Genomic DNA, 25,682 nt, shown 5'->3' with positions numbered 1-25,682 from the left:
TTAGTCCCTGGCTGGGTGCGGTGGCTCACATCTGTAATCCCAGCACTTTGGGAGGCCGAGGCGGGCAGATCACCTGAGGTCAGGAGTTCGAGACCAGCCTGGCCAACATGGTGAAACCTCGTCTCTACTAAAAATACAAAAAATTAGCCAGACATTGTGGTGGGCACCTGTAATCCCAGCTATTCGGGAGGCTGAGGCAGGAGAATCGCTTGAACTCAGGAGGTAGAGGTTGCAGTGAGCTGAGACCGTGCCACTGCACTCCAGCCTGGGCAATAGAGTGAGACTCCATCTCAAAACAAAAACAAAAACACCACCAAAAAAACAAAAAAATGATTAGTTACCACAGTAGTACTTAAAGGATTAAAATCACAAACATAAGCTCAGCTTACAAAAGCATGAAATTTGAGCGGGTGAAACTGTTGCAGATTTGCCAAGGTGAAACCACTAACTTCACTAACTTTAAATTTGGGGAATTTAACTTTGATGGGTTCCTATATAAGCCAGTACTGTTTAAATCAGGAAATGGGGGGAAACACAGGTATATTCTTAGTAAATTAAAACTTTCAAGCTGAGTGTGATGGCGCATGATTGTAGTCCCAGCTGCCCGGGTGGCTGAGGCAGGAGGTGACTTAAGCCAAGGAGTCTGGGGCTGTAGCCAGCTACCAGCCCACTTGTGAGTAGCCAATGTACTCTGGCCCAAGGAACAAAGCAATACCCCATCTCAAAAACAAAAACACCAACAAAAGCTTTCATGGCCTTACCTGATCACTCTTACCGGCACAAACAGTCCTCTTTTGAAAAACAAGCATTCAGGTTAAACACTGGCAACTCAATTGTTGACTGTCTAGATACAACAAACGTAGAGTAAACTGCTAGGATGATAGGAGTCTCTGCCAGGGTCATTGATAGTAAAACTTTATTGAACAGAAAACCCAGCAAAGGTTTTCACCTCCGCAAAGTTCCCCTTAAAGTGAAGCAATGCATTTTAAAAAGCAATTATACATAAGTCTTTCCTAGAAAAGTCCTGCTAAAACATGTCTAGCAATTTCATTGATTATATAAAGTAGTACACTTAGTGTAATTTAAACATTCCAACAGGAATCAAATCGTACCAGCAGAACCACTTCTGCATCTATGACTTCTATGTACAACCACACATGCAGACACACACATTTGGAAAAGTTCCTCAAGCACAGACATGCAACACCTAAGGCCTTCTACTTACAGTGCTTATTAAACTACATACAGTATATATTAAAGCTCTTCAGAATAAAGACATGAGAAGCCTTGGGCATTTTTTGTTCACCAATTTGTATCACGGCTTCACGTTTCTGCTTTTGCTTGATCACAAAAGCATATCGTCATCCACACTGTTTTTTAAAAACTCATCATTGCCATGTCCAGGAGAGGCAATCTAGCTGGAGTCAGGTGATCCAGTCCATTCCTGTCAAAGCCTCCAACAGCTACAGCACAAACACCATCAGTTTGCGATGGCTGGGGGGCCTTCTGGAAGAAGAGAGGCAAAGAAAGTCTTGAAGACAAGCCATGCTGTGCTCATAAATGAGGGGCCGGTCTGCTCGCCATCTAGTACACCCCTGTCTGGAGGGACGTGGTTGGGGTCTTCAGTTTCAGGATCAGTGCCTTCCTACAGGTAATGAAACAATGAGAAAACAATTAGGGCTGTGATGAACACCAAATAATGTTAGGAAAGGGCAGGGTAAATCCCTGCCCCCTGCCCCATAGGCACAGCAGCAGGCAGCCAGGACCCCAGGGAATGATGCCCTAGGCTGGATAGGGCTGTTTCTCAGGCTTCCACAGCCCAACTGTGTTGATGTTGTCACAGTTTTGACTGCTCCTGGCAGCAAATATCAAATCAAACAACTAGATCTGCAACTATTATTATTATTATTTTTGAGACAGAGTCTCACTCTGTCACCCAGGCTGGAGTGCAGTGGTGCGATCTTAGCTCACTGCAACCTCCGCCTCCCAAGGTCAAGCCATCCTTCCACCTCAGCCTCCCTAGCAGCTGAGAATACAGGCACGCCCAACTAATTTTTGTATTTTTAGTAGAGACGGGGTGTCACCATGTTGGCCAGGCTGGTCTTGAACTCCTGACCTCAGGTGATCCACCTGCCTCAGCCTCCCAAAGTGCTGGGATTACAGGCATGAGCCACCATGCCCAGGCTTCAACTATTATTAAACTAGTAGTTAACCACTTCATACCAGTTCTTATGGTATAACACATTGTTACAGACCACTGAACACTCAAAATAGCGGGTTTAAAAAAATGTTTACTTAAGCCAAAATGCAAATTGCCACATGTCAAAAATATGTGATAGAATGTGATGGCACATTCGACGTTTTAAAAATAGCTGCTGCTCTAAGAAGAAATGTGAACAAATCATGAAATATTTAGCCCAATAAAATGGCAAACCACAAGCTGGCAATCTAAAGGTTGAGGATTGGAGAGCCTGGCATATCACGTCAAGCTCGCCTGGGCTTCATGGGAGGCTCCATACCTGTAAGTTATTGTTGGGGTCCTGATTTACAATGTCAGGAGGAGGACCATCATTTGGGAAGTTCTGAACCGGCCTCGGTCTAAATGGAAACCACCCAACGTGATGCCTTCAAAGGAAGCACATAAAAGTCCATCTTAGCTGATGTCACAGTGAGACTTACTCAAGAATCCAAGGCTCCCCACCTCTAATCACAGCAGCACCCTGATAAGCTCACTGCAAGACCCATCTATAGAGGCATTTGATCACACTGTCTCCCAGACATTCTCACCAGTCTGTTAGGTCCTTGAAGGCAGGGACTGTGTTTTATTCATCATTGCACACCCAGCAATATAAACAGCACCTGGCACAAAGTATGCACTCAATAAATGCTTATTTATATGAACTGAACCTTACCCTTGAAAACCTAAACAGAGCGGGGAGAATGCATATACCTACAAAGCTGTAATTATATTAACATAATGACAACCTACATTTGGTCATTTAAATATACGATTCTAGAGACTACAGAAAATATTAACTAAACGTTTTATTTGAAGAAATCAATTAAATCCCAAGTCTTAAATACAATAAAATATTAACAATGATTAATTGTGGATATTTGAGTGTGCATTATATTCTAATTATTCCTCTTTTTTATTTTTAAAAGCTAAAATAAAAATCCATTTTTACTATACAGGAAAATTTCTTCTTTTAGTTTCAACCACGAAGACCCATCACTCTAGGCCAGGCTTTCTCAGCTTTGGTACTAGTGACATATTGAGCCAAATATTTACTGCGGGAGTTGTCCTGTGCACTGTAGACAATTCAGCAGCACTCTTGCTTCCACTAACTAGATGCCAGCAGGACCACTTCCCCTAGACGTGACAACCAAAAATATCTACACACTGCCAAATGTCCCCTGGGGAGAGAGGGTACAAAACCACCCCCAGTTGAGAACTACTGCTTCGGGCCACAGCTAAAAGCAAATGTCACGTATGTGAAGGTTCCCTTGCCTTTCAGGGCCATGCTAACAGTCAGTGCCTGACTTTACCCTGGAAGGCAGCTGTGGCCTGATAAAGGCAAATGTGTTGTCATTCAAAACAAATACAATTTTCTGTTCCATGCCTCAGTATGGCTACATAACTGTGCTTTGTGAGCCTGGAAGGTAAGGCAGCTTATCTAGAGGACAAGATAATATTCTTATATTAACACAGGATTGATATGTTCTTGGGACCATACAACCAAGCCATGAATTCCTTGTATTGAAAGTGCCAAAATACATACTATTTATTATGTATTTATTCTAAGACAGGGTCTTGCTCTGTCACCCAGGCTGGAGTGCAGTGGTGCGATCTTGGCTCACCGCAACCTCTGCCTCCCCAGTTCAAGCAATTCTCCTGCCTTAGCCACCCAAGTAAATTACAGGCCCGTGCCACCACATCTGGCTAATTTTTTGTATTTTTAGTAGAGACGGGGTTTCACCATATTGGCCAGGATGGTCTCGAACTCCTGGCCTCATGTGATCCTCATGCCTCGGCCTCCCAAAGTGCTGGGATTACAGGCGTGAGCCACTGCGCCCAGCCACAGAATGATATACTATTTAAACACATCTCCTTCTACAGTAACTGAGACTGCTCAAAAAAGAGCAAAGTCTGGCCAGGTGCAGTGGTGGCTCACACCTGTATACCAGCACTTTGGGAGGCCCAGGTGGGCAGATCACTTGAGGTTAGGAGTTCGAGACCACCTGGCCAACATGACCAAACCCTGTCTCTACTAGAAATATAAAAATTAGCCAGGCATGGTGGTGGGCGCCTGTAATCCCAACTACCCAGGAGGCTGAGGCAGGAGAATCGCTTGAACCCGGGAAGCGGAGATTGCAGTGATCGCGCCATTGTACTCCAGCCTGAATGACAGAGCGAGACTCCATCTCAAAAAAAACAAAAAGCAAAAAGAGCAAAATCTGCTTAGTGTAAACACAGTGTAGTGTAATTTATATTAGAGAAACCATCTGCTTACAGGTACATAACGACGGTAGCCCCCATGACCATGAGGAATCTGCTCAGGGAGGAGTAGAAGTAGAGGATACTGAGAAAAACAGAAAATGTAGCTGCTGAATAGGTCCAATCCAACCAATCTCGATTTATTTCATCATCTTCTTCCACAATAGGGCCACCTTGTGCATTCATCCGCAAATTTTGATTGGCTCCAGGATTAACAACCACTTGAGGAGCAGCATTCTGATTGGCAGGCTGGTTTTCAGCTGGAAACTGGTTGTGAATAGGGGCTGGAGCAGGTGCAGAGACCACAGGTATCTCTTGTGCACTTGGTGGTGGAACAAAAGCCCCTGATGCAGCAGTGGCTGCTAAACTAAAATAAAAACGACAGAGGCAGATACTGTTGAGACCAAAGCACCGTGAAGTCTGTGGCTTATTTACACAGCAGTCTTTTACTGTTAAGAATTTCAAGTAGGTAGATATGCCTTTGATTTTTCTTCAATTTAGTGAAGAACTTCCTTACTAACTATATCTATAAATGCCTTTTCTAAGAAAAGCCACAAGGTGAATTTCACCTGGAATTAAACATCAAGCCCACTGTAAGATTATGGCACAGTAGCAAATTAAAATCCTCACAAAACTTTGAAGATACCACAAATTGAAAAGAAAGTAACATGTTCTAAATAAAGTCACTAAACTATGTATCAGACAAAAGCACCCTTGTGTCAATACACAAATCAGGTAGCAGCTGTCATTTACACTCTACTCTACCCACAGACCAAACAGAGCAGGGCTCTGCAGACTGATGAAAATACACTCATCCCTCCATTCTGAACTTTACAGGTAACATGGATAAAATTCCCCTCAATTCCCGAGAGCCCTGGCCACACCCAGCATGGCAGGAAGGACTCACTATTGCATGTAGTACTGTCGTGCATATATCTGCTGGAACCAGGAAAGCTGAAGCCACCCATAGGGTGTGTAACCGGAGAAACCAGGACCCAGGCCTTGGAATGCCTGCTGGGCAGCTTCAGGCCTATATATAGATTTAAAAAAACACTCATTTTGAGTGGGTTGAGAATGAACAAATGAAAACTAAGTTTAAATTAAAATCAAGAATTCAAATCGAAGAGACAGAAGAATGGAATTTATGGCAGTTACATGGTGAATGACTGTATGATGCACCCATGTACCACAAGCACAGAAGGTACTAAATGACACAGCACTTCTACCGCAGTCCCATCTCACAGGAAAACAAAAGCCCTTGCCACCTACTTGCTGAGTGCACAGATATATAAACAACCTTTTTGGGTTAAGTAGATCCCACCTCAGTTTTGACTTGTTGAGTCTCACTGCAGGTCTCAACCCACTGTTCATCTTTTAGAGAGCAGCTCAAAAGCCACATTTCTCCCAGTCTTTCCTGAAGGAAATCTCTCCCATCCTCCCAATATCCACTTCTTCCTCCACCCTACATCTGAATCTATAGTGAAGTGTGCATGTGGTATCACCTGTGCATGCTTATTGACCACCGGGGGTCCTGTACAGGCTGCTGGATCCACAGCAATCTCATGAAGGAGATTTTACAAGGGGAACCCGAGTACAGCTCAGGGAAGACAGGGGCTTTGCACAAGGTCACTGAGCTAGTAAGTAGCAGGGCTGGATTTCAGAGCTGGTCGGATATCAAATGCATGCTTCTTCTTTTTTTTTGAGATGGAGTCTCGCTCTGTCGCCCAGCCTGGAGTGCAATGGCACAATCTCGGCTCACTGCAAGCTCTGCCTCCCGGGTTTACACCATTCTCCTGCCTCAGCCTCCCCAGTAGCTGGGACTACAGGTGCCCGCCACCACGCCCGGCTAATTTTTTGTATTTTTAGTACAGACGGGGTTTCACCATGTTAGCCAGGATGGTCTCAATCTCCTGACCTCGTGATCCGCCCACCTCGGCCTCCCAAAGTGCTGGGATTACAGGTGTGAGCCACCGCGCCCGGCCAAATGCACGCTTCTTTAATCAGGCCACACCGCCCTCAACTTCACAGGGCAGGTGTATGCGAGTCATCTTTGGCTTTGTGCTTCTTACACAGTCAATTTCTTCAGTAGCACATCACAAAATTGAAATCATAATAGAATTGCCCAAAGATCAGAAATTGGTTATGTGGTCATTCCTGCAGGTCAACTCATATCCTTAAGCAAAGTTGTATGTACTGGTTGTTCAATAAATATTTGTTAAAGGAAATCAAGTTTAAATATGGTGAGATTCAGAAAGTCAAATATGATCCTCAATTCTCAAGTTAAGAATAGTTGAATCAGAATAAGGGAAGTAGTTTTAAGTTTTTCTAACCAATAATTTTCTATCCAATAATTATCCAATTTATATGCTGACAATCTTTTAACTAAATTCCATACACAGAGTATTTCTAAAATGGTATTCCAATACAAGTAAGCCTTGGTATGATGCTGTTTTTGATCATTTAAGAAAATTACAGTGCATGGAAATAAAATGATTAAGTGCTTTTAAGATTTCTGTTAGATCTGATAATGGCATTCTAGATATACAAGATAACTAAAACGTTTTCATAGTTATATACTGAAGAATATAGGGATGAAATAACATGATGCCTGGGAATTACTTTTAAATACTTTTTTTTTTTTTAAAAAAAAAGGGAAAGGGCGTCTGAGAAGTGAGAAGCGCCTCTGCCTGGCCACCCCGTCTGGGAGGTGAGGAGCGCCTCTGCCCGGCCGCCCAGTCTGGGAAGTGAGGAGTGCCTCTGCCCGGCCGCCCTGTCTGGGAGGTGAGGAGCGCCTCTGCCTGGCTGCCACCCCGTCTGGGAGGAAGTGAGGAGCGTCTCTGCCCGGCTGCCCCCTCTGGGAAGTGAGGAGTGCCTCTGCCTGGCCGCCCCGTCTAGGAAGTGAGGAGCGCCTCTGCCCGGCCGCCCCCTCTGGGAGGTGAGGAGCGTCTCTGCCCGGCCGCCCCGTCTGGGAAGTGAGGAGCGCCTCTGCCCGGCGGCCATCTGGGAAGTGAGGAGCGCCTCTGCCCGGCCGTCCTGTCTGGGAGGTGTACCCAACAGCTCCATGAGGAGCGGGCCATGAGGACAATGGCGGTTTTGTTGAAAAGAAGCGGGGGAAGTGTGGGGAAAGGAAGGAGACATCAGATTGTTGCTGTGTCTGTGTAGAAAGAGGTGGGCATAGGAGACTCCATTTTGTTCTGACTAGGAGAAATTCTTCTGCCTTGGGATGCTGTTGATCTATGGCCTTTCCCCCAGCCCCGTGCTCTCTGAAACATATGCTGTGTCAACTCAGGGTTAAATGGATTAAGGGCGGTGCAAGATGTGCTTTGTTTAACAGATGCTTGAAGGCAGCATGCTCTTTAAGAGTCATCACCACTCCCTAATCTCAAGTACCCAGGGGCACAAACACTGCAGAAGGCCGCAGGGACCTCTGCCTAGGAAAACCAGAGACCTTTGTTCATGTGTTTATCTCCTGACCTTCTCTCCACGATTATCCTATGACCCTGCCATATCCCCCTCTCCGAGAAACACCCAAGAATCATCAATAAATACTTCATAAATTAAAAAAAAAAAAAAAAAAGGGAAAGGGTAATAGACGAGGTATGGTAAAACTCTGCTTGTTATTTATTAGGCCTGGGTGATGGTGTGGGGATTAATTATCCAGTCCCCACTGCTGTGTATATTTGAAAGTTCCATTAAGGGGGAAAAGGAAGAAAAACTCATTCCTAAAACACCTGGCTTTATAAAATATTGTGTATAAAAAGTACTAGAAAAAGGGGGACAGGGAATTGGAGAGTTACAGAATTGCAACCTGCAGTTAACGAATTTTTCCCCAAAAACAATGTATTCCAAGAGCTATAAAAATCCAAATAACAGAGCATTTAGTTCTGACTTTTGCTCTAAAGAAAAGCTTTAATAGTTATTAAAAAATGGCCAATTTTTCTAGTACCCCCAAGTCTTTGGAAGGACACTTCTTAAACAGTCTCTCCCTTGTTGTCACTCATTGTTACAATACAGCACAAAGCCACTCAGCAAAACAGCTGCACAATGCTTACAACAGCTGTTTTCTCCTGCAGCAGCACTAATTTCCTATCATGACGGCAACCAAGCGGTCAGCACAATGGAAGGATAAAATGCCTACATTTTCTTTTTTTTTTCAATATATGCATTACTTACTTTTTAAATTTGTGTGTACTAAAAGGCTGTGTATTAAGAAAAGTTAAATATATAAGAGATCTTTAAAGCGAAGCTATTTATAAAGCAAAATTCTGTATGTTTAAAAGTTCTGATGATATATGTGTAAACATACCTTATTCTTAAATTGATGCAAACGAGGAACATTCATGTTGCATAAGCCAAGATCTTTATTATAACACTCACCTTGAGATGTTTTCCCATCCAGGGGAAGAAAGGTTCCGAAGAACTTCCCTTTGCCTTAAACCATCACTTGAGGAATCCTCAGGATACTGTCCCCGATTAGAACCAGCAGGCTCCTCTGTGGATTCAGCCACCTAAATAAGTGTAACGTGAACACAGAACAAAGGAGCTGATGCAACTGTCTGAAATCAAGCAAAAGGAATTATTTTGCTGTCAAGGGCTTAAGTCTCCTACCCCCCACCTCTGAACGTGACGAAATTAAATAGAAGCAACGTTATATGTAAAAAATAGTCTGACATTTATTCAACACAATTTTCAATACATAGATGCTAAAATATTCATATTTTTTCCCTAGAGTACGCTACACTTTCATTAAGATCTTCCAATGAAGTTGTCATTGGTGAGAAAGCTTCCTGATAATGGTGCTAAATTTACTCATTGCAGACATCTGACCAACAAGATTTATAAATACAACCCAGCCCACAGCGTTCTAAAATAGTATTCCAATATAAGTAAGCCTTGGTATGATACTGTTTTTGATCATTTAAAAAAATTACAGTGCAGGGAAATGAAATGATAAAGTGCTTTTAAGATTTTTGTTAGAACTGATAATGGCAAAATAGGAATTTCCTATGCTCTGTTCAGATGTTCTAGGAAATATAATGCAAATTTAGAGTGCATCACTACATTAGAATACTAATACCATATATGTGAATAAACATTGTGAAATGAAAAATAAATGGTTTTGTGTGTCATATATAAGTCTTTAGAGCCAGGTCCAGTGGCATATGCCTGTAGTCCCAGCTACTCAGGAGGCTGAGGTGGGAGGATTGCTTGCCCTCAGGAGTTTGAGAAAAGCCTGGGCCACACAGCGAGACCATCTTTAAAAAAAAAAAAAAAAAAAAAAATTCTTTAAAGATCACTTGATAAAGACTCTGATCTTTTCCTATCCAACTAATCACAATGAAAATTTCCAAAGGAAATATATTCACTTTTGTACTCTTTATAAAAATTAGTGGCTCCTTTGAAGAAACTTGCTATGTGCTAAATTCAATAAAAACCCAATTAGTGTTAGTTCAGTAATTTAGATACACAGTAACCATAGATCAAATCATATCCCAGAAGATAGTGCAATATGTAACTCCACTTTTCTACTACAGCACTAACAGAACAATCTGCTACTATTAACCCATCACTTGTGTTGATAATACAGTTTCTAATTCCTAGGAAAGAAACAAAATATTACTTGGTAATAACACCATACAGTCTCTCAATAAAAGTTTTATCCAACTTCTTTTATTACTCCCCTGAAAGTCTGAATGATACAAATTGTTACCATCATGAAGAGGCAGACACACCTTGGCGTTGATTTCTGGCATTTTTGAAGGACTCTTCACATTGCACACCAGATGCAAAACATGCCGTTTTTCCTGCTAAAAGTAATAAGAAGGTACTTAAGGACCTGAACCTAACCTGGTGAGTGCTTAAAAACATTCAGAAGTTAATGTGAAAGTGATGTACCTTTGGAAGCAAGTCCCTGAGACATTGGTGATCCAACAACAGCTTCCCAGAATAAATTAACCTCTGGTCCTCTGGACGCTGATCATGGAAAGAAAGAGTAACACAGGTCAGCATTTCAGCCCGACAAGTTCCTAAACACAGAATAAACTGTTTTATACAAGTAATTTGAATATGTGTATTTCCCCCCAGCATCACAGGAAAACACTTTCTCAAAAGCCCCATATACAAGACTTCTATTTAGAAAGTGTCTAACTTTAACTGGTCTCTAACATGCAAATAAATACAGAATGGCAAATTATCAGCTGGGCACGTTGGCTCATCCCTGTAATCCAAGCACTGTGGGAGGCCAAGGCGGGCAGATCACCTGAGGTCAGGAGTTCGAGACTAGCCTGGCCAACATGGTGAAACCCCATCTCTACTAAAAATGCAAAAATTAGCTGGGCGTGGTGGCTTGTGCCTGTAACCCAAGCTACTCAGGAGGCTGAGGCAGGGGAGTCGCTCAGCTCAGGAGGCTGAGGCAGAGGTTGCAGTGAGCCAAGATCATGTCACTGCACTCCAGCCTGGGCGACAGAGTGAGACCCTATCTCAAAAAAAAAAAAAAAAAAAAGGCAAATTATCTCCAGTCCAAACTTAACTCCCAGGTAAACTGATTCCTATTACTAAAAGCAACAAACAGCAAACAGGGAACCTACAACCAAATTGAGTTTGGTTTCAGAGAAAACTCAAGAGTACTCTCAAGGCCAGCCTTAACCAAAATCACCTAGCAGTGCCCCAAAATAATGTGAAGCTATTCTAAACTGAAGCCTTCACAGACAATTTCCTGGCATACAAATGCAGTTATAGAGGAGATGGTGTGTGGGTGGCATACACAACCACCCTGTGAGATTTAGTATCCCTACTTTAAGGCAGGAAAGTCTGAAAAATTGACTTGTCCAAGGTCATCTGCTGCCACAGTGTCACAATTCCAACCCCTCTTCTCCTCCATATCAGTGATTTTAACACCATAGGGACTGCACTCTCTTTTATACAAATCTCATTTTTAAAATCTATTTGAAACTCCTTCTAAATTGTACTTAAAAATAATGGCCTCAAATAATATTAACATATAATCTGTCTATTGGAGATCACTAAGTGTTAATCTACTCTTGCCAGAATAACTGATTATGCGAAACCTGGAATAAAGGTGTTCCTGCCAAGCAGCTTGAGATAATTAAAGCAAGCTGTTTAAACAAACAAAACAGCAAAAAGTGCATCTACTTATCCATACACATCAGAACTTTTTGACACTGTGTAACTAAGCCAAAATAAATATACTGAATGCTGTGTTCACCGTTTTTCTGACAGGCGAGAACTTTAAAGGTAAATGCTAATATATACATGAATTTGGAAAACAGTACCTTTTGTATATGTAGGGTCCTGCATTTACTACAGAGTTCAACCACTAGAAAAGGCTGGAAAACCACAGCTGCCAGTGGTTTTGAATTATTTTCCTCCTTTTAAAGGCCTAACTTGATATTGAGTCTTCACACGGATGGCTGATTTGAAAAATATTAAGTAAAGCAAACAACTATTACAAGGTAGGCCTTCTCATATTATGCCATTTTCTACTACAGAAAACAAATGATAAGTATGTTTCAGCCATAATAATTTTTAGACACAAATTTGTATACCTGAGAGGTATTTGTTTACAATCTTAGGTCTTCAGACTGAACAAATGGGAGCGGCATTCCTCACCAAAGACCTTAAAAATCCTCCTCCAAAATCCTGCCTTTTGCCATATGATGCAACCATAAGCTACACCTGCTTCACCAATTTGTGTACCCAATAGCCATTCTCATGGCAACACAGCCACCCAGTTTCTTGGAAGCAGCTATGGTGAAACTGAAAAATGTGCCAGGGTGAATTCTAGAGGACATGGAATGCAAGCTTACTAAATAAATATGCAAATTTCAAAATAACAACTCAGAAGGAAAACTCACTTCTAAAACATTTTTGACCATATGGAACAAAAACAGACACAGGCGCTACCACAAGTTGGAACTCATGTCTTCACTATCTTTTCCTGCCCGGATGCCCTCTCCTGTGTGATGAAGAATTATGCTCGTGGGCAGTGAAGAACACTGCTGACACTTACATAATATCAGAGCAGAAAGTAAATACAGGAAGGGCCAGCTTACAGCCTCATCACGTGGTGGCCAGGGCAGGCGGTGCTAAGGGTGATGTTGACAGATGTGTCAACCAAAACAAAGCAAGGAAGTCTTGCTAATAATGGAGAGGCTGCCGTCCTAAAACCAGACTGAAGGCGACTCCTGCCTACTTCCCTTCTCAGTCGCTCTTGGTCAGAAAGTGCACGGGGCTCCACCCCGGGACTCGGCAATGGCTGCTCGGTCCAGTGCGACAGGGAGGGGCACGGCGGAAGGTGGACAGGGAGGAGAAGAGCCACGTCCTGCTTCTGGGTGTAGGGCCTTCCGTCCACAGTGTCTGGGCAGTCCCCAGGTTTCTCAAGCCACGGCCCCGGGTGGCACCTGCCCGCTCCTCTCCCCGCAGAGAGGCTGCGTTCAGAAACCTCATTTTGCAGCACGGATGTTTTCTTACTTCTAGCCATTGGATGCACGCCCAGTTAGGAACACCGAGTTGCCTGGCCGCTGGGGGGAAACAGGCTTGGAGGGTGAAATGACTCGCCCAAGGTCAGGCTGCTGATTACTGACGGCTCCTGGGCAACAGAGGGGCGCCCGCGTCGGCGGGGCAGGGAAGGGGAGACCACAGCCCTGGGGGAGGTGACCGGCCGAGCGATCGCAGCCGTCAGCGGGAGGAGGTCACAGACAGGGCAGCCGGACCTGGCATCCCCAGCAGAGGGCGGGGGGCCACAGCCTAGGGGCGGGAAGTCGGGGCCGCTCTCACCGGACGCTCGGGGTAGACACGGCTCAGGTGGGCCTTGAGGTGGCCCACGCTCCAGCCGCGGTCGCCACTCAGCTCCAAGTCGCGATGGCGCTGGTTGGGGCTCTTCACCAGGAGCGTGACGGGCTCGGGTTCGGTCTCGGACTCCATGGCGGCGGCGGTGTCGGGGCTCCGCTGCGCTCCCAGGTGCCAGGCAGGCGGCGTCTCAGCCGCCCGCAATCTCCGCAACGACCGTTCACGTCTCTGGGGCGCGCGCCCCCGCTTCGGTCGGTTTTTATAGGAGCCCCGCGCCTGCCTCTGCGGACGGAGCGCTCTGTGGCTGCCGCCCATTGGCTGAGGCAGAGGCACTGTCCCAACGTGGCCCAATCGGCGTCCGGATCCGGGTGGCAGAGGGCGGACCGAGCACGTGGACGCGGGCTGATGCAACCCGCCGCCTCTGCGTCACCCAGAGGCGCGGCTGTGTCCCGGGAACCCGGGTTCGGTGGCCATGTTTGGGTGCGCTGCAGGCCGCGCGGGGAGTTTGGTCTGAGACCTGGGAAGCCCCCAGCTCGGGTGGCTGAGGGCGCCCGAGGCAGGGGGTGGGGAGTGGGGTATCCCAGCAGACCCCAGTTTGGCAGTCTCTGTAAATTGTTTCCTCACAAAGCCGCACCCCCACCCTTTTTCACCCCAGGTGTCAGTGCCCACTTCCCCTTTTCCTGCCTCCGGTGGCCCCACGTGGAAACCTACGGGGAAGCCCGTCCTACAGGGGAAGCCTACCCACTCGAATCCTTGTGCAAGCCCACCTAGGAGAACTCCACGTGCTCCTAAGGACAACGAAGGAGCAAGGCCAGATCTTCCTTGGGCTGGGAGGATGGAGGCATCCAGGCAGCTGTTGCCAATTTCCCTGGGCCTCAGACTTGAACGTTTGGGACATCACCCTAATGATGATTGACAAGTCAGCCACAGTCCTGCTCACACTGGAGTCCCCCTCAAAAGGCGTCACTTTAGATACTCACACATGCACCCGTTAAATTGGGGCTGAGACGAGGAGGGCGGGGTTCTCCGATGCCTGAAGTGGGACCATAAAGGCCTCTTTATTGTAGGAGTTCCCTCCTCCTCCTCTGTAGGAAAAAAAAAAAAAAAAAAAAAGGCTTGAAAAACAAAACTGACATTGCCCCGGCCCCCTCCTTGTTCCAACCCCCTTGGGACATCTGTTTTTTCAGGTGTTGTCAGGAGCTTGTCAAGGTCAGGACGGTAACAGGAGGAGCCTGGTCTGGTGGGTGGGTATATTCATCTGCTGCAGCTCCCATAACAAAGTGCCACAAACTGGATGGCTTAAGACAGGGTCCCCAACCCCCCCTGGGCCACGGACCACTATGAGTCCCTGGCCTATTAGGAACCAGGCGGCACCGCAGGAGGTGAGCCATCAGCGAAGCTTCATCTGTATTTACAGCTGCTCCCTATCGCTGCATTACCACCTGAGCTCAGCCTCCTGTTAGATCAGGGGGCATTAGGTTCTCATAGGAGCTGAACCCTATTGTGAACTGTGCACACGAGGGAACTAGGCTGTGCTCCTTACGAGAATCGAATGCCTGATGATAGGAGGTGGAGCTGAGTTGGTGATGCTAGTGCTGGGAGTGGCTGCAAATACGGATTAACATTAGCAGAGAGGTTTCACTGCACAGAGACCATCATAAATCAATTTGTTGCAGACTCGTATCAAAACACTATCAGTGAGTGGCAAGTGACAAGCTGCATCTGGTGGCAGGCTTTACAATGGCAAGTGTATGTACTTCAATTGTACAGCTGCATCTGGTGGCCTTAGAAGTATGTTTGAGGCCGGGTGAGGAGGCTCATGCTTATAATCCCAACATTTTGGGAGGCCGAGGCGGGCGGATCACGAGGTCAGGAGTTCCAGACCAGCATGACCAACATGGTGAAACCCCGTCCCTCCTAAAAAATACAAAAATTAGCCGGGCATGGTGGCATGTGCCTGTAATCCCAGATACTCAGGAGGCTGAAGCAGGAAAGCTGCTTGAACCCGGGAGGTGGAGGTTGCAGTGAGCCGAGATTGTGCCATCGCACTCCAGCCTGGGCAACAGAGCGAGACTCCATCTCAAAAAACACAAACAAAAACACAACAACAACAACAAAAAAAACAGTTTGTTTGAGACAACTTCAGATCTCCACATGTTCTGGGTTAGTCTAGGCTTTAATCCTGAGATGGCCACAAAAGCAGTGAAAAGCCTGCTTTCATTTCCAACATCCTTTTTTTTTTTTTTTTTTTGAGACAGGGTCTCACTCTGTCGCCCAGGCTGAAGTGCAATGGCACAATCTCGGCTCACTGCAACCTCCACCTCTCTGGTTTAAGCAATTCTCGTGCCTCATGCCTCCGCCTCCCGAGTAGCTAGGATTACAAGAGTGCACCACCACACTTGGCTATATATATATTTTTTATTATTTTTAGTAGAGACAGATAGGGTTTTGCTATATTGGCCAGGCTGGTCTTGAACTCCTCACCTCAAGTGATCCACCTGCCTTGGCCTCCAAAAGTGCTGGCAGTACAGATGTGAGCCTTCACGCCTGGCCTATTGCAACATCCTGTCTCTGTGAAGCAGGGTTTTCTGCAGGGACAGCAGCCAAAATGGGTAGACTCGACATAAGCAACATACTTCGGGTGTCACTGTCTCCTATCACCCACAGATGAGACCGTCTAGTTGTAGGAAAACAAGCTCAGGGCTCCCACTGATTCTACACCATGGTGAGTAGTATAATTATTTCATTATATATTACAATGTAATAATAATAGAAATAAAGTGCACAATAAATGTAATGTGCTCTAATCATCCTGAAACAATGCCCCCCCCCCCCCCCACCCCACCTCTGGCCTGTGGAAAAACTGTCTGCCACAAAACTGGTCCCTAGTGTCAAAAAGGTTGGGAACTCCTGGCTTAAGAAACAGAAATTTATTGTCTTGGTTCTGGAAACTGGAAGTCTGAAATCAAGGTGTCGGCAGGGCTGGTTCCTTCTGAGGCCTCGGGGGAGAATCTTCCAGGCCCCTCTCCTATCCTGGTGGTTTGCTGGCACTTTTTTTTTTTTTTTTTTTTTGAGACGGAGTCTCGCTCTGTCGCTGGGGCTGGAGTGCAGTGGCACGATCTCGGCTCACTGCAAGCTCTGCCTCCCGGGTTCACACAATTCTCCTGCCTCAGCCTCCCAAATAGCTGGGACTACAGGTGCCCACCACCACGCCTGGCTAATTTTTTGTATTTTTTAGTAGGGACAGGGTTTCACCGTTTGCCAGAATGGTCTCCATCTCCTGACCTTGTGATCTGCCCGCCTCGGCCTCCCAACATGCTGGGATTACAGGTGTGAGCCACCGCGCGTGGCTGATTTTTTTTTTTTTTTTTTTTTTTTTTTTTTTTGAGACAGAGTCTCACTCTGTTGCACAGGCTGGAGTGCAGTGGCACAATCTTGGCTCACTGCAACCTCCACCTCCCAGGTTCAAGCAATTCTCCTGCCTCAGCCTCCCGAGTGTCTGGGACTACCAGCACCCACCACCACGCTTGGCTAATTTTTGTATTTTTAGTAGAGATGGGGTTTCACCATGTTGACCAGGCTGGTCTCAAACTCCTGACTTCATGATCCGCCCACCTCGGCCTCCCAAAGTGCTGGGATTACAGGCGTGAGCCACCACCCCCGGCCTGCTGGCACTCTTTGACGTTCCTTGGCATATAGAAGCATCACCCCAACCTGTCTTCATCTTCTCATGGGTTCTCCTTTTGCAGGTCTCTTCACATCATCTTCCCTGTGTGCATGTCTGGCTCTGTGTCCACATTTCTTTTTTCCATAAGAGTGCCAGTCATCGTGGATTGGGACCCACACTAATAACCTCATCTTAACTCCATCATCTGCAAAGGCCCTATTTCCCAATGCTGCCACATTCACAGGTACTGGTGGTTAGGGCTTCAGCATCTCTTTGGAGGACTCAATTCAGTCCACAATAGTCAATCTTAATATAATACACAATACAGGGTGATTTCTTTCTCAGCTGTGTTTATATTAAGATGAGAGGTTGAGGGCTTTGGAAATAAATTGTCCCCACACTCAGCTTTCTGCAAGTGGTTTTGGTCGGCTGAGAAGGCTCTGACCTTTTTTTGTTTTTTGAGACGGAGTCGTGCTCTGTTGCCCAGGCTGGAGTGCAGTGGCATGATCTCCACTCACTGCAAACTCCACCTCCCAGGTTCAAGCAATTATCCTGCCTCAGCCTCCCAAGTAGCTGGGATTACAGGTGCACACCACCACGCCAGGCTAGTTTTTGTATTTTTAGTAGAGACAGGGTTTCACCATGTTGGCCAGGCTGGTCTCGAACTCCTGGCTTCAAATGATCCACCTGCCTCAGCCTCCCAAAGTGCTGGGATTACAGGTACGAGCCATCACCTGGCCTAACCCTTTTTTCATCAAAGCTGGCTTCTTGGGTGTGGGACCCATGTAGTGGATGGGGCCCCATGCTTGGTTTAATGCTCTGCTATTATCTTTAAATTCTTAATAAATTTTAAACAGAAGCCCTGCATTTTCATTTTGCACTGGGCCCCACAAATTCTGTAGCTTTTCACACATCAGGATGGGAGATAATAACTGATTATGATCTGGTAGTCTTGCAACTAGGGAGAAGCTAACCAGTGGAGCAAGCCCAGGTAAAACCAACATAGGCCTTAAAGGAGGCGGTGAGGCAGGAGGTGACAGCTGCATTGAGAAATCAAATATGCCAGTAGTGTGGTTTCCCCTCACCTGCAGTGACAAGCCTCAGGGCCCCTTAAGACGTGAAGATATTTTATCCCTTTCCACTCAGAAGAAAGAAAGTTTAGGAGTGTGATTTTGCATTTTCTTCCCCTAGGGAAAAGGCAATCCAATTTCTGTGATTCTCTCTTGAGTTATCTCCCAGTGAGATAGCTCCTTTTAAAGAAATTTGGGGACAGGAGTGGTGGCTCATGCCTGTAATCGCAGCACTTTGGGAGACCAAGGCAAGCAGATAACTTTAGGCCAGGAGTTCGAGACCAGCCTGGCCAACATAGTGAAATGTCATCTCTACTAAAAATAGAAAAAAAATAGTCAGGCATGGTAGCGGGCACCTGTAATCCCAGCTACTGGGGTGGTTGAGGCAGGAGAATCGCTTGAACCTGGAAGGCAGTGGCTGCAGTGAGCTGAGATCGCGCCACTGCACTCCAGTCTGAGAGACAGCGTGAGACTCAGTCTCAAATTAAAAAAAGAAAAGAGAAATTCGGTGATTCTGCTTATAGCACATTTAGGAAAATGTTAAATTCAGGTCAACAAATGTGCCAGGAATAGAAAGATAAACACAGCATGACCCTATTCTCAATGACTTTACAAGTATAATGAGGAGGCTAACAAAAACACAGAAATAAAAGACTATCCCAAAGTCGAATACATTTCTGAAGGACTTATGATTACATTGAGAAAAGAAGAGAGGGAGTCAGAGAAAACTTGATGGAAGACGTAGAATTTGAGCTGAATTCTGAAGGATGGGTGAGATTTGAATAAAAGTAATAATGGCAGCAATTATTGACTGAACACCATGGAGTGCCAGTGACTTTATATGCAGAATTTGTATGGGCAGGTGGAGCTCAGTGGTTAAACTCATGGGGCCAGAGCCGAACTGCTTGTTTTCAAACCCAGTTTTGCCACTTACTATGTGACCTTAAGCAAGTTACTTAGCCCTTCTACCTAATTTTCCTCATGTGTAAAATAGGAAAAATAGGAATAATAATAACAGTATCTTCTGTTTCATAGGGTTTTTGTGAGGCTTAAATAGTACAAAGTTGTTAAAGTTCTTGGGACAAACCCAGACATTTACTACGTGCTCAATAAATGTTAGCCATTAATATTTAGAGGACTGGACCGAGTCCAGTACAGTGGTTCCCAAATCTGACTGCAACAAAATCACTCCAGGAACATTTTTTTTTTTTTTTTTTGAGATGGAGTCTTGCTCTTGTCACCCAGGCTGGAGTGCAGTGGCGTGATCTTGGCTCACTGCAACCTCCGCCTCCTGGGTTCCAGCGATTCTCCTGCCTCGGCCTCCCAAGTAGCTGGGATTACGCCTGCCACCAGGCCCAGCTAATTTTTTTTGTATTTTTAATAGAGACAGGATTTCTCCATGTTGGTCAGGCTGGTCTTGAACTCCTGACATCAGGTGATCTGCCTGCCTCGGTCTCCCAAAGTGCTGGGATTGCAGGCGTGAGCCACCATGCCTGGCCAGGGTATACTTTTAAATAAGAATAATGACCACATCATTATCATTAAGATAATGGTAATATCAGATAATAGTGATTGGTAAGACTGGAAAAAAGTTTTGGGACCAGCTCAGAAAAGACTTTGAATGGTCACCCTTGGGAGTTTGGGCCTTATTTTGTGGACAATGGGAGGTTTTTGAGCAGTAGAAGGGACAAATCAGAATCAGTATGGATCCACGTCATTATGGAGGGCGAGAGACTCGAGGCCAGGAGACTGATCAGTTCATTCAAGAGGAAATGTGGGCCAGGATTAGTGGCTCATGCCTGTAATCCCAGCACTTTGGGAAGCCAAGGCAGGCAGATCACCTGAGGTCAGGAGTTTGAGACCAGCCTGGCCAACATGTAGAAACTCTGTCTCTACTAAAAATACAAAAATTAGCCAGGCGTGGTGGTGGGCGCCTGTAATCCCAGCTACTTGGGAGGCTGAGACAGGAGAATTGCTTGAACCCCAGGAGGCAGAGGTTGCAGTGAGCCAAGATCACACCACTGCACTCCAGACTGGGCAACAGAGCAAGACTCCATCTCAAAAGATATATACATACATATATATATATACATATATATATATATCTACATATATATATATCTACATATATATATATAGGCATGGTGGCACGCGCCTGTGATCCTAGCTACTCGGGAGGCTGAGGCAAGAGAATTGCTTGAACCCCAGAAGCGGAGGTTGCAGTGAGCCAAGATCGTGCCACTGAACTCCAGCCTGGTGACGGAGCAAGACTCCGTCTCAAAAAAAAAAAAAAAAAAAATAGGAAAAAGAAATAAAGTAGGAGAGAAAGCATGTGAGAGAATGCAAGTTAATAAGCTGAAGGGAAATCCACAGTGTTCAATGGGATTTCTGGAAATGTGGAAATGAAAGGAACATGGAAACTCTTTAACTTGAATGTGGTAGTGCTGCAGAGTTGCTGTCTCTCTGCTATGATCTAATTCATGTTTGCATTCTGAGATGGGGACAGGAATGGAAGAATCAAGGCCTATTTTATTTTACAATCAGGCTGTGAGGGTAGAGCCTTTGCAAAACCCAAGTCAGTAAGAAATCATTGCTAGTACTCATGTTTTATTTGAAGTAGTCTGGTGTCTTAGGCCCTGCTGAACTTCTGTACTTTGTTTTTTGAACTCTTGGTTGTTGTTGTTGTTTTTTTTTTTTTTTTTTGAAGAAATTTAAACTCCAACCAGAATCTGTGCTTTTTATAGTCATTCTGAAGTCCTAATTTCACATAAGCCACCTTCTTTAACCCAGGAAATGGACGTCCTGTTCCGTACTCATGAAACCCTTCCCACAGCAACTCTCCTGCCCGTGCTAAGCCAGAAGCAGCTTTCCTTCTGTACAAGAAGTAGCCCCCCAAGGCAAACCCTCCCTTAACATTGTGGCCCATGATGGGGAAGTGTTTTTGTTTGAAGGAAGAAGGAATCTCAGACTGTGGTTATCAACTTTTGAGGACTTGGGGCACCCACTTCCCTGTTATTCCCCTGTGCGATCTAATTCTTTTTTTTTTTTTTTTTTTTTTTGAGATGGAGTCTCGCTCTGTCACCAGGCTGGAGTGCAATGGCATGATCTTGGCTCACTGCAACCTCTGCCACCTGGGTTCAAGCAATTCTCCTGCCTCAACCTCCTGAGTAGCTGGGACTACAGGTGCGCACCACCACGTCCGGTGAATTTTTGTATTTTTAGTAGAGACAGGGTTTCACCATGTTGGCCAGGATGGTCTTGATCTCTTGACCTCGTGATCCACCCGCCTCAGCCTCCCAAAGTGCTGGGATTACAGGCGTGAGCCACTGCACCCGGCCGCTACCTGATTCTTAAAGGTGTTTGTTATACACAGTTTTTAAATGGAAGAAAATGAAAACTGAGCTAGTTTTTGAGAACCTCAAAGTGTCTCTTGAATAGGAGACACCAGAGGATAAGAACATTCAAGACTGACAATGGGGGCCAAGCTATGGCAGCAGAATAATGGGTCTGATACTTAAACTCAGCCCTTAGAAAGTTTTACAGTGTACCCAGACTTGCTGGATAAGTCAATATAGAATTACCAGATGACCCAACAATTCCTCTCCTAGATATCTATCTACCCAAAAGAATTGAAAGCACTTTTCACAAAAATTTGTCCATGAATATTCAGAGAAGCATTATTTTTAATAGCACAAAAGGTGGAAACCACTCGAAGGTCCACCAACTGAGTGAATAAGCAAAATACGGTATATCCACGCAATGCAATATTATTCAGCCTTAAACAGGAATGAAGTGCTGATGCATGCTACAACATGGATGAGCCCTGAAAACACGATGCTGAGTGAAAAAGCCAGACACAAAAGGCCACATAAGGCCACATATTGTATCTACTTGTATGAAATATCTGGAACAGGCAAATCCATAGAGACAGAAAGCAGATGAATGTTTGCCAGGGGTTAGTGGGGATTTACTGCTTAATGGGTCCAGAATTTCCTTTTGGGGCGATGAGAATGTTTTGGAATGAGATAGTAGTGATGGTTGCACAACACTGTGAATGTACTAAATACCACTGAATTACTTTAAAATAGTTAAGGCCAGGCACAGTGGCTCACACCTGTAATCCCGGTACTTTGGGAGGCCGAGGTGGGCGGATCACCTGAGGTCAGGAGTTGGAGACCAGCCTGGCCAACATGGCGAAACCCCATCTCTACAGAAAAAAAAAAAAAAAAAAAAAAAAAATTAGCTGGGCCTGGTGGCGTGTGCCTGTAATCCCATCTACTTGGGAGGCTGAGGCACAAGAATCGCTTGAACCTGGGAAGTGGAGGTTGCAGTGAGCCGAGATCTCACCACTGCACTCCAGCCTGGGTGATAGAGTGAGACTTTGTCTCAAAAAAATAAAACAGTTAAAATGGTGAATTTTGTGTTATGTCTTTTACCACAATTTTTTAAAGACCTTGGCCTGGCATGGTGGCTCATGCCTATAATCCCCGCACTTTGGGAGGCTGGAGGATTGCTCGAGGCCAGGAGTTCAAGACCAGCCTGGGCGTGAGACCCCCATCTCTCTCTCTCTCTCTCTTTTTTAATAAAACAAGGAAAGAAGAAAGAAGGAAGGAAGGAAGGAGGGAAGGAAAGAAAGAAAGAAAAGAAAGAAAGGAAGAAAAGAAAGAGAAAGAAAAGAAAGAAAGAGACAGAAAGAAAGAAAGAAAGAAAAGAAAGAAAGAAAGAAAGAAAGAAAGAAAGAGAGAAAGAAAAAAATAAAAGAAAAAAAAGACCCTGCTTGGGCTTCCCTGTTCTGAGTGCTACTCCCCAGCCTTTCTTCCAAGAGTGGGAGGAAGGCAAATAAAATCACCTCCACCACACATAAGAAACTTTCACTGATTACTCCAACAAAGGACTTAGATCCTGGAGAGGACGGGTAGATGGGAGGCATCTACCTGATTTGGTTGTCTCTCCAACAGTAAATACTTGCTTTTGCCCTAGAGCATGCCAGGTTTATGGCTCTCCCTGGCTGACCAGGTTTGGACCCAGGACAAACAAGAGTCAGGTGGAGCCCGCCCTCCAGGCCAGCTCTAGGGCAAGGGTCATGGCTGAACTTGGAGGCCCCAGGTAACCTCTGAAGGCCACATTCTTTTTCCACCATCACAACTTCCTTCTAAATATTCTGATTGCTGTCCAGCGTTGTACTTTAAACAGAAAAGAAAAAAATATGTATCTTAAATGTCATGTACCTTTTCTTTTTTTTTTTCTTTTTTTGAGATGGAGCTTCACTCTTGCTGCCCAGGCTGGAGTGCAATGGCACAATCTTGGCTCACTGCAATCTCCGCCTCCTGAGTTCAAGCAATTCTCCTGCCTCAGCCTCCCGAGTAGATGGGATTACAGGCGCCTGCCATCACGTCTGGCTAATTTTTGTATTTTTAGTAGAGATGGGGTTTCACCATATTCGCCAGACTGGTCTTGAACTCCTGACCTGGGGTTATCCACCGGCCTCAGCCTCCCAAAGTGCTGGGATTACAGGCGTGAGCCACTGTGCCCGGCCTCGTGTACCTTTTCTTGTACACAGAATATTCTGTACCCTAAGTAGGATTTTGATCCTGTATTAGTTACTTTCTTTCTTCACCCAGCAAAACTCCCACCTTCCCCAAGCTGACTTCAGACTAGACCCAGCACTTCAGCAAAGATGTGTAAGACACCAGAAATAGCTTAGGCAACATTTTTGTTCAAATGGTGGGACTTTTTGATCTCCTCCATGAATTTATTTCTGCTTGCTCAGCCCTCACATTAAGTCCTGGACTTATCCTCCTGTCTTTATTAGCCCACTGTAAACACCTGCACTTATTCCTCCAACTCTTATCTCTGACTTGGCCCAGTTGGTCTTTCCTGCCCTAGGCCCATATCCATCACTGAGATCTCAGGAATTAACCCCTGGGTGTAGTTCTATGTGTACAGGCTCCAGTCCCCTCCCCGATACGTGCCTTGCCCTAGTACCCCTGACATTAACCAACCCTGTCTTTTTCCAGGAAAGGACCCTGAATATCACACCACTGAAGGAGATTCTTCCCTCCCAGCCCACCTCCTAGGTGTGCTTATAAGAGCATACCTGCATCTAATTTGGTGCATATCTTAGCAGCCTTTTCTTTTTTTTGAATTTCAACTTTTATTTTAAGTTCTGGGGTACACGAACAGGTTATGCAGGTTTGTTACCTAGGTAAATGTGTGCCATGGTCGTTTGCTGCAGAGATCATCCCATCACCTGGGTATTTCTTTTTCTTTTTCTTTTTTTTTTTTTTTTGTTGTTTTGTTTGTTTGTTTGTTTGTTTGAGATGGGATCTCACTCTGTCACCCAGGCTGGACTGCAGTGGTGCAATCTCGGTTCACTGCAGCCTCTGCCTTCTGGATTCAAGAGATTCACCTCCCTCAGCCTCCCGAGTAGCTGGGATTACAGGCGCCCGCCACCACGCCTGGCTAATTTTTGTATTTTTAGTAGAGATGGGGTTTCACCATGTTGGCCAGGCTGGTCTCAAACTCCTGACCTCAAGCAATCTGCCTGCCTCAGCCTCCCAAAGTACTGGGATTACAGGCATGAGCCACCGCACCCGGCCACCTGGGTATTAAGTCCAGCATCCATTAGCTATTCTTCCCGATGCTCTCCCTCCCCTCACCCCCCTCCCACACTGACAGGCCCCAGTGTGTGTTGTTCTCTCCCACGTGTCCATGTGCTCTCATCATTCAGCTCCCTTTTCTGATCTGAAGGTTTACCTGTCTGCAGGTACAGGTAGTGACCTCCAGGGATCTCTCTCAAGATCTCACCCAGCACCTTTGACAACTGGCTCACAAGCTTCCCCTCCACCCCTTGCCCATTTTAACAACTCCAGAGTCCAGCTCACACTCTCAGGATATTTAGCTCACTTCCCTTTATCTTGTCTCCACTTTGCTCTACCACTCATTGGTATGATCCATTCATTCGTCATTCATTCATTCATTCTGCAAGCATTTATTGAGTGTCTACTCTGCTAAGCCCTGTGCTGCACCCTAGGGTAAGAGATGAATCAGATATGTTCACCCTCAAAGCTGACATGCAGTCATTCAGCTGTTTCAGCAGTTAAGATACTGAAATACCCCTGTGCCTGTTGGGTCCATAGCCCCTTCCCCGAGTGCCCTTCAGCTGCCCTGGGCCCTCCTCTGGTCTCCCTCCCATCCAGCAACTAAAAGGTACATCTCAAATCCCACCTTTGTAGACCTCATAGGCAAATGGTGGACACCTTAGAGTTTCGTGTGCTCAAGATGTTTAGTTCCTCCAGAATGTCAAGCTATGAAGTGCACACGTACTGACCACAAACTTTGTTCTTCTCCATCTCCCCATCTCCCACATCAACTGCATATTCTTCTTTGTTGTTGTTGTTGTTTGTTTGTTTTAGAGACAGGGTCTTACTCTGTTGCCCAGGCTGGAGTTCAGTGGCACCATCTCAGCTCACTGCAGCCTCAACCTCCTGGGTTCAAGCCATCTTCCTACCTCAGCCTCCAAGTAGCTGGGACTACAGGTGCATGCCATCATGCCTGGCTAATTTTTGCATTTTTAGTAGAGATGGGGTTTTACCATGTTGCCTAGGCTGGTCTAGAACTCCTGACTTCAAGCGATCCA

General features: G+C 45.5%; 1 protein-coding gene across 3 annotated transcripts; it reads right to left on the bottom strand.

Annotated features, from left to right (window-relative positions):
* Nucleotides 1-899: 899 nt before the first annotated feature.
* HERPUD1 (homocysteine inducible ER protein with ubiquitin like domain 1) lies at nucleotides 900-14,767 on the bottom strand. 3 transcript variants are annotated; one of them, XM_054452930.2, is made up of 10 exons: nucleotides 14,643-14,767; nucleotides 14,287-14,391; nucleotides 13,295-14,208; nucleotides 10,394-10,471; nucleotides 10,231-10,305; nucleotides 8,876-9,006; nucleotides 5,406-5,528; nucleotides 4,515-4,865; nucleotides 2,520-2,625; nucleotides 900-1,645 (listed from the first exon to the last, which is right to left on the bottom strand). In XM_054452930.2, the coding sequence occupies exons 3-10, from the start codon at nucleotides 13,619-13,621 to the stop codon at nucleotides 1,481-1,483; spliced, it is 1,356 nt and encodes a 451-aa protein (XP_054308905.1). In that variant the 5' UTR covers nucleotides 13,622-14,208; nucleotides 14,287-14,391; nucleotides 14,643-14,767; the 3' UTR covers nucleotides 900-1,480. The 3 variants fall into 3 exon arrangements, with proteins under 3 accessions (XP_054308905.1, XP_054308906.1, XP_054308907.1); XM_054452931.2 differs by lacking the exons at nucleotides 14,287-14,391; nucleotides 14,643-14,767 and having other exon boundaries at nucleotides 10,231-10,302; nucleotides 13,295-13,881; XM_054452932.2 differs by lacking the exons at nucleotides 900-1,645; nucleotides 14,287-14,391; nucleotides 14,643-14,767 and having other exon boundaries at nucleotides 2,546-2,625; nucleotides 4,672-4,865; nucleotides 13,295-13,859.
* Nucleotides 14,768-25,682: the final 10,915 nt, after the last annotated feature.

The sequence above is a fragment of the Pongo pygmaeus genome, chromosome 18 (genome assembly GCF_028885625.2).
Source record: "Pongo pygmaeus isolate AG05252 chromosome 18, NHGRI_mPonPyg2-v2.0_pri, whole genome shotgun sequence".
NCBI classification, from domain to species: Eukaryota; Metazoa; Chordata; class Mammalia; order Primates; family Hominidae; genus Pongo; species Pongo pygmaeus.
Note: the sequence above shows the minus strand (reverse complement) of the source record. Positions and strands in the feature narration are given on the sequence as shown.

What these genes read in the sequence shown, in the direction of transcription:
- HERPUD1 (XM_054452930.2), bottom strand. Translation starts at nt 13,621, where the DNA reads ATGGGCGGCAGCCACAGAGCGCTCCGTCCGCAGAGGCAGGCGCGGGGC. An exon ending in TGCCAGAAATCAACGCCAAG is followed by an intron (nt 9,007 to 10,230) that starts GTGTGTCTGCCT and finishes ACACTTATTTAG; the next exon opens with GTGGCTGAATCCACAGAGGA. An exon ending in GGATGGGAAAACATCTCAAG is followed by an intron (nt 5,529 to 8,875) that starts GTGAGTGTTATA and finishes ATCTATATATAG; the next exon opens with GCCTGAAGCTGCCCAGCAGG.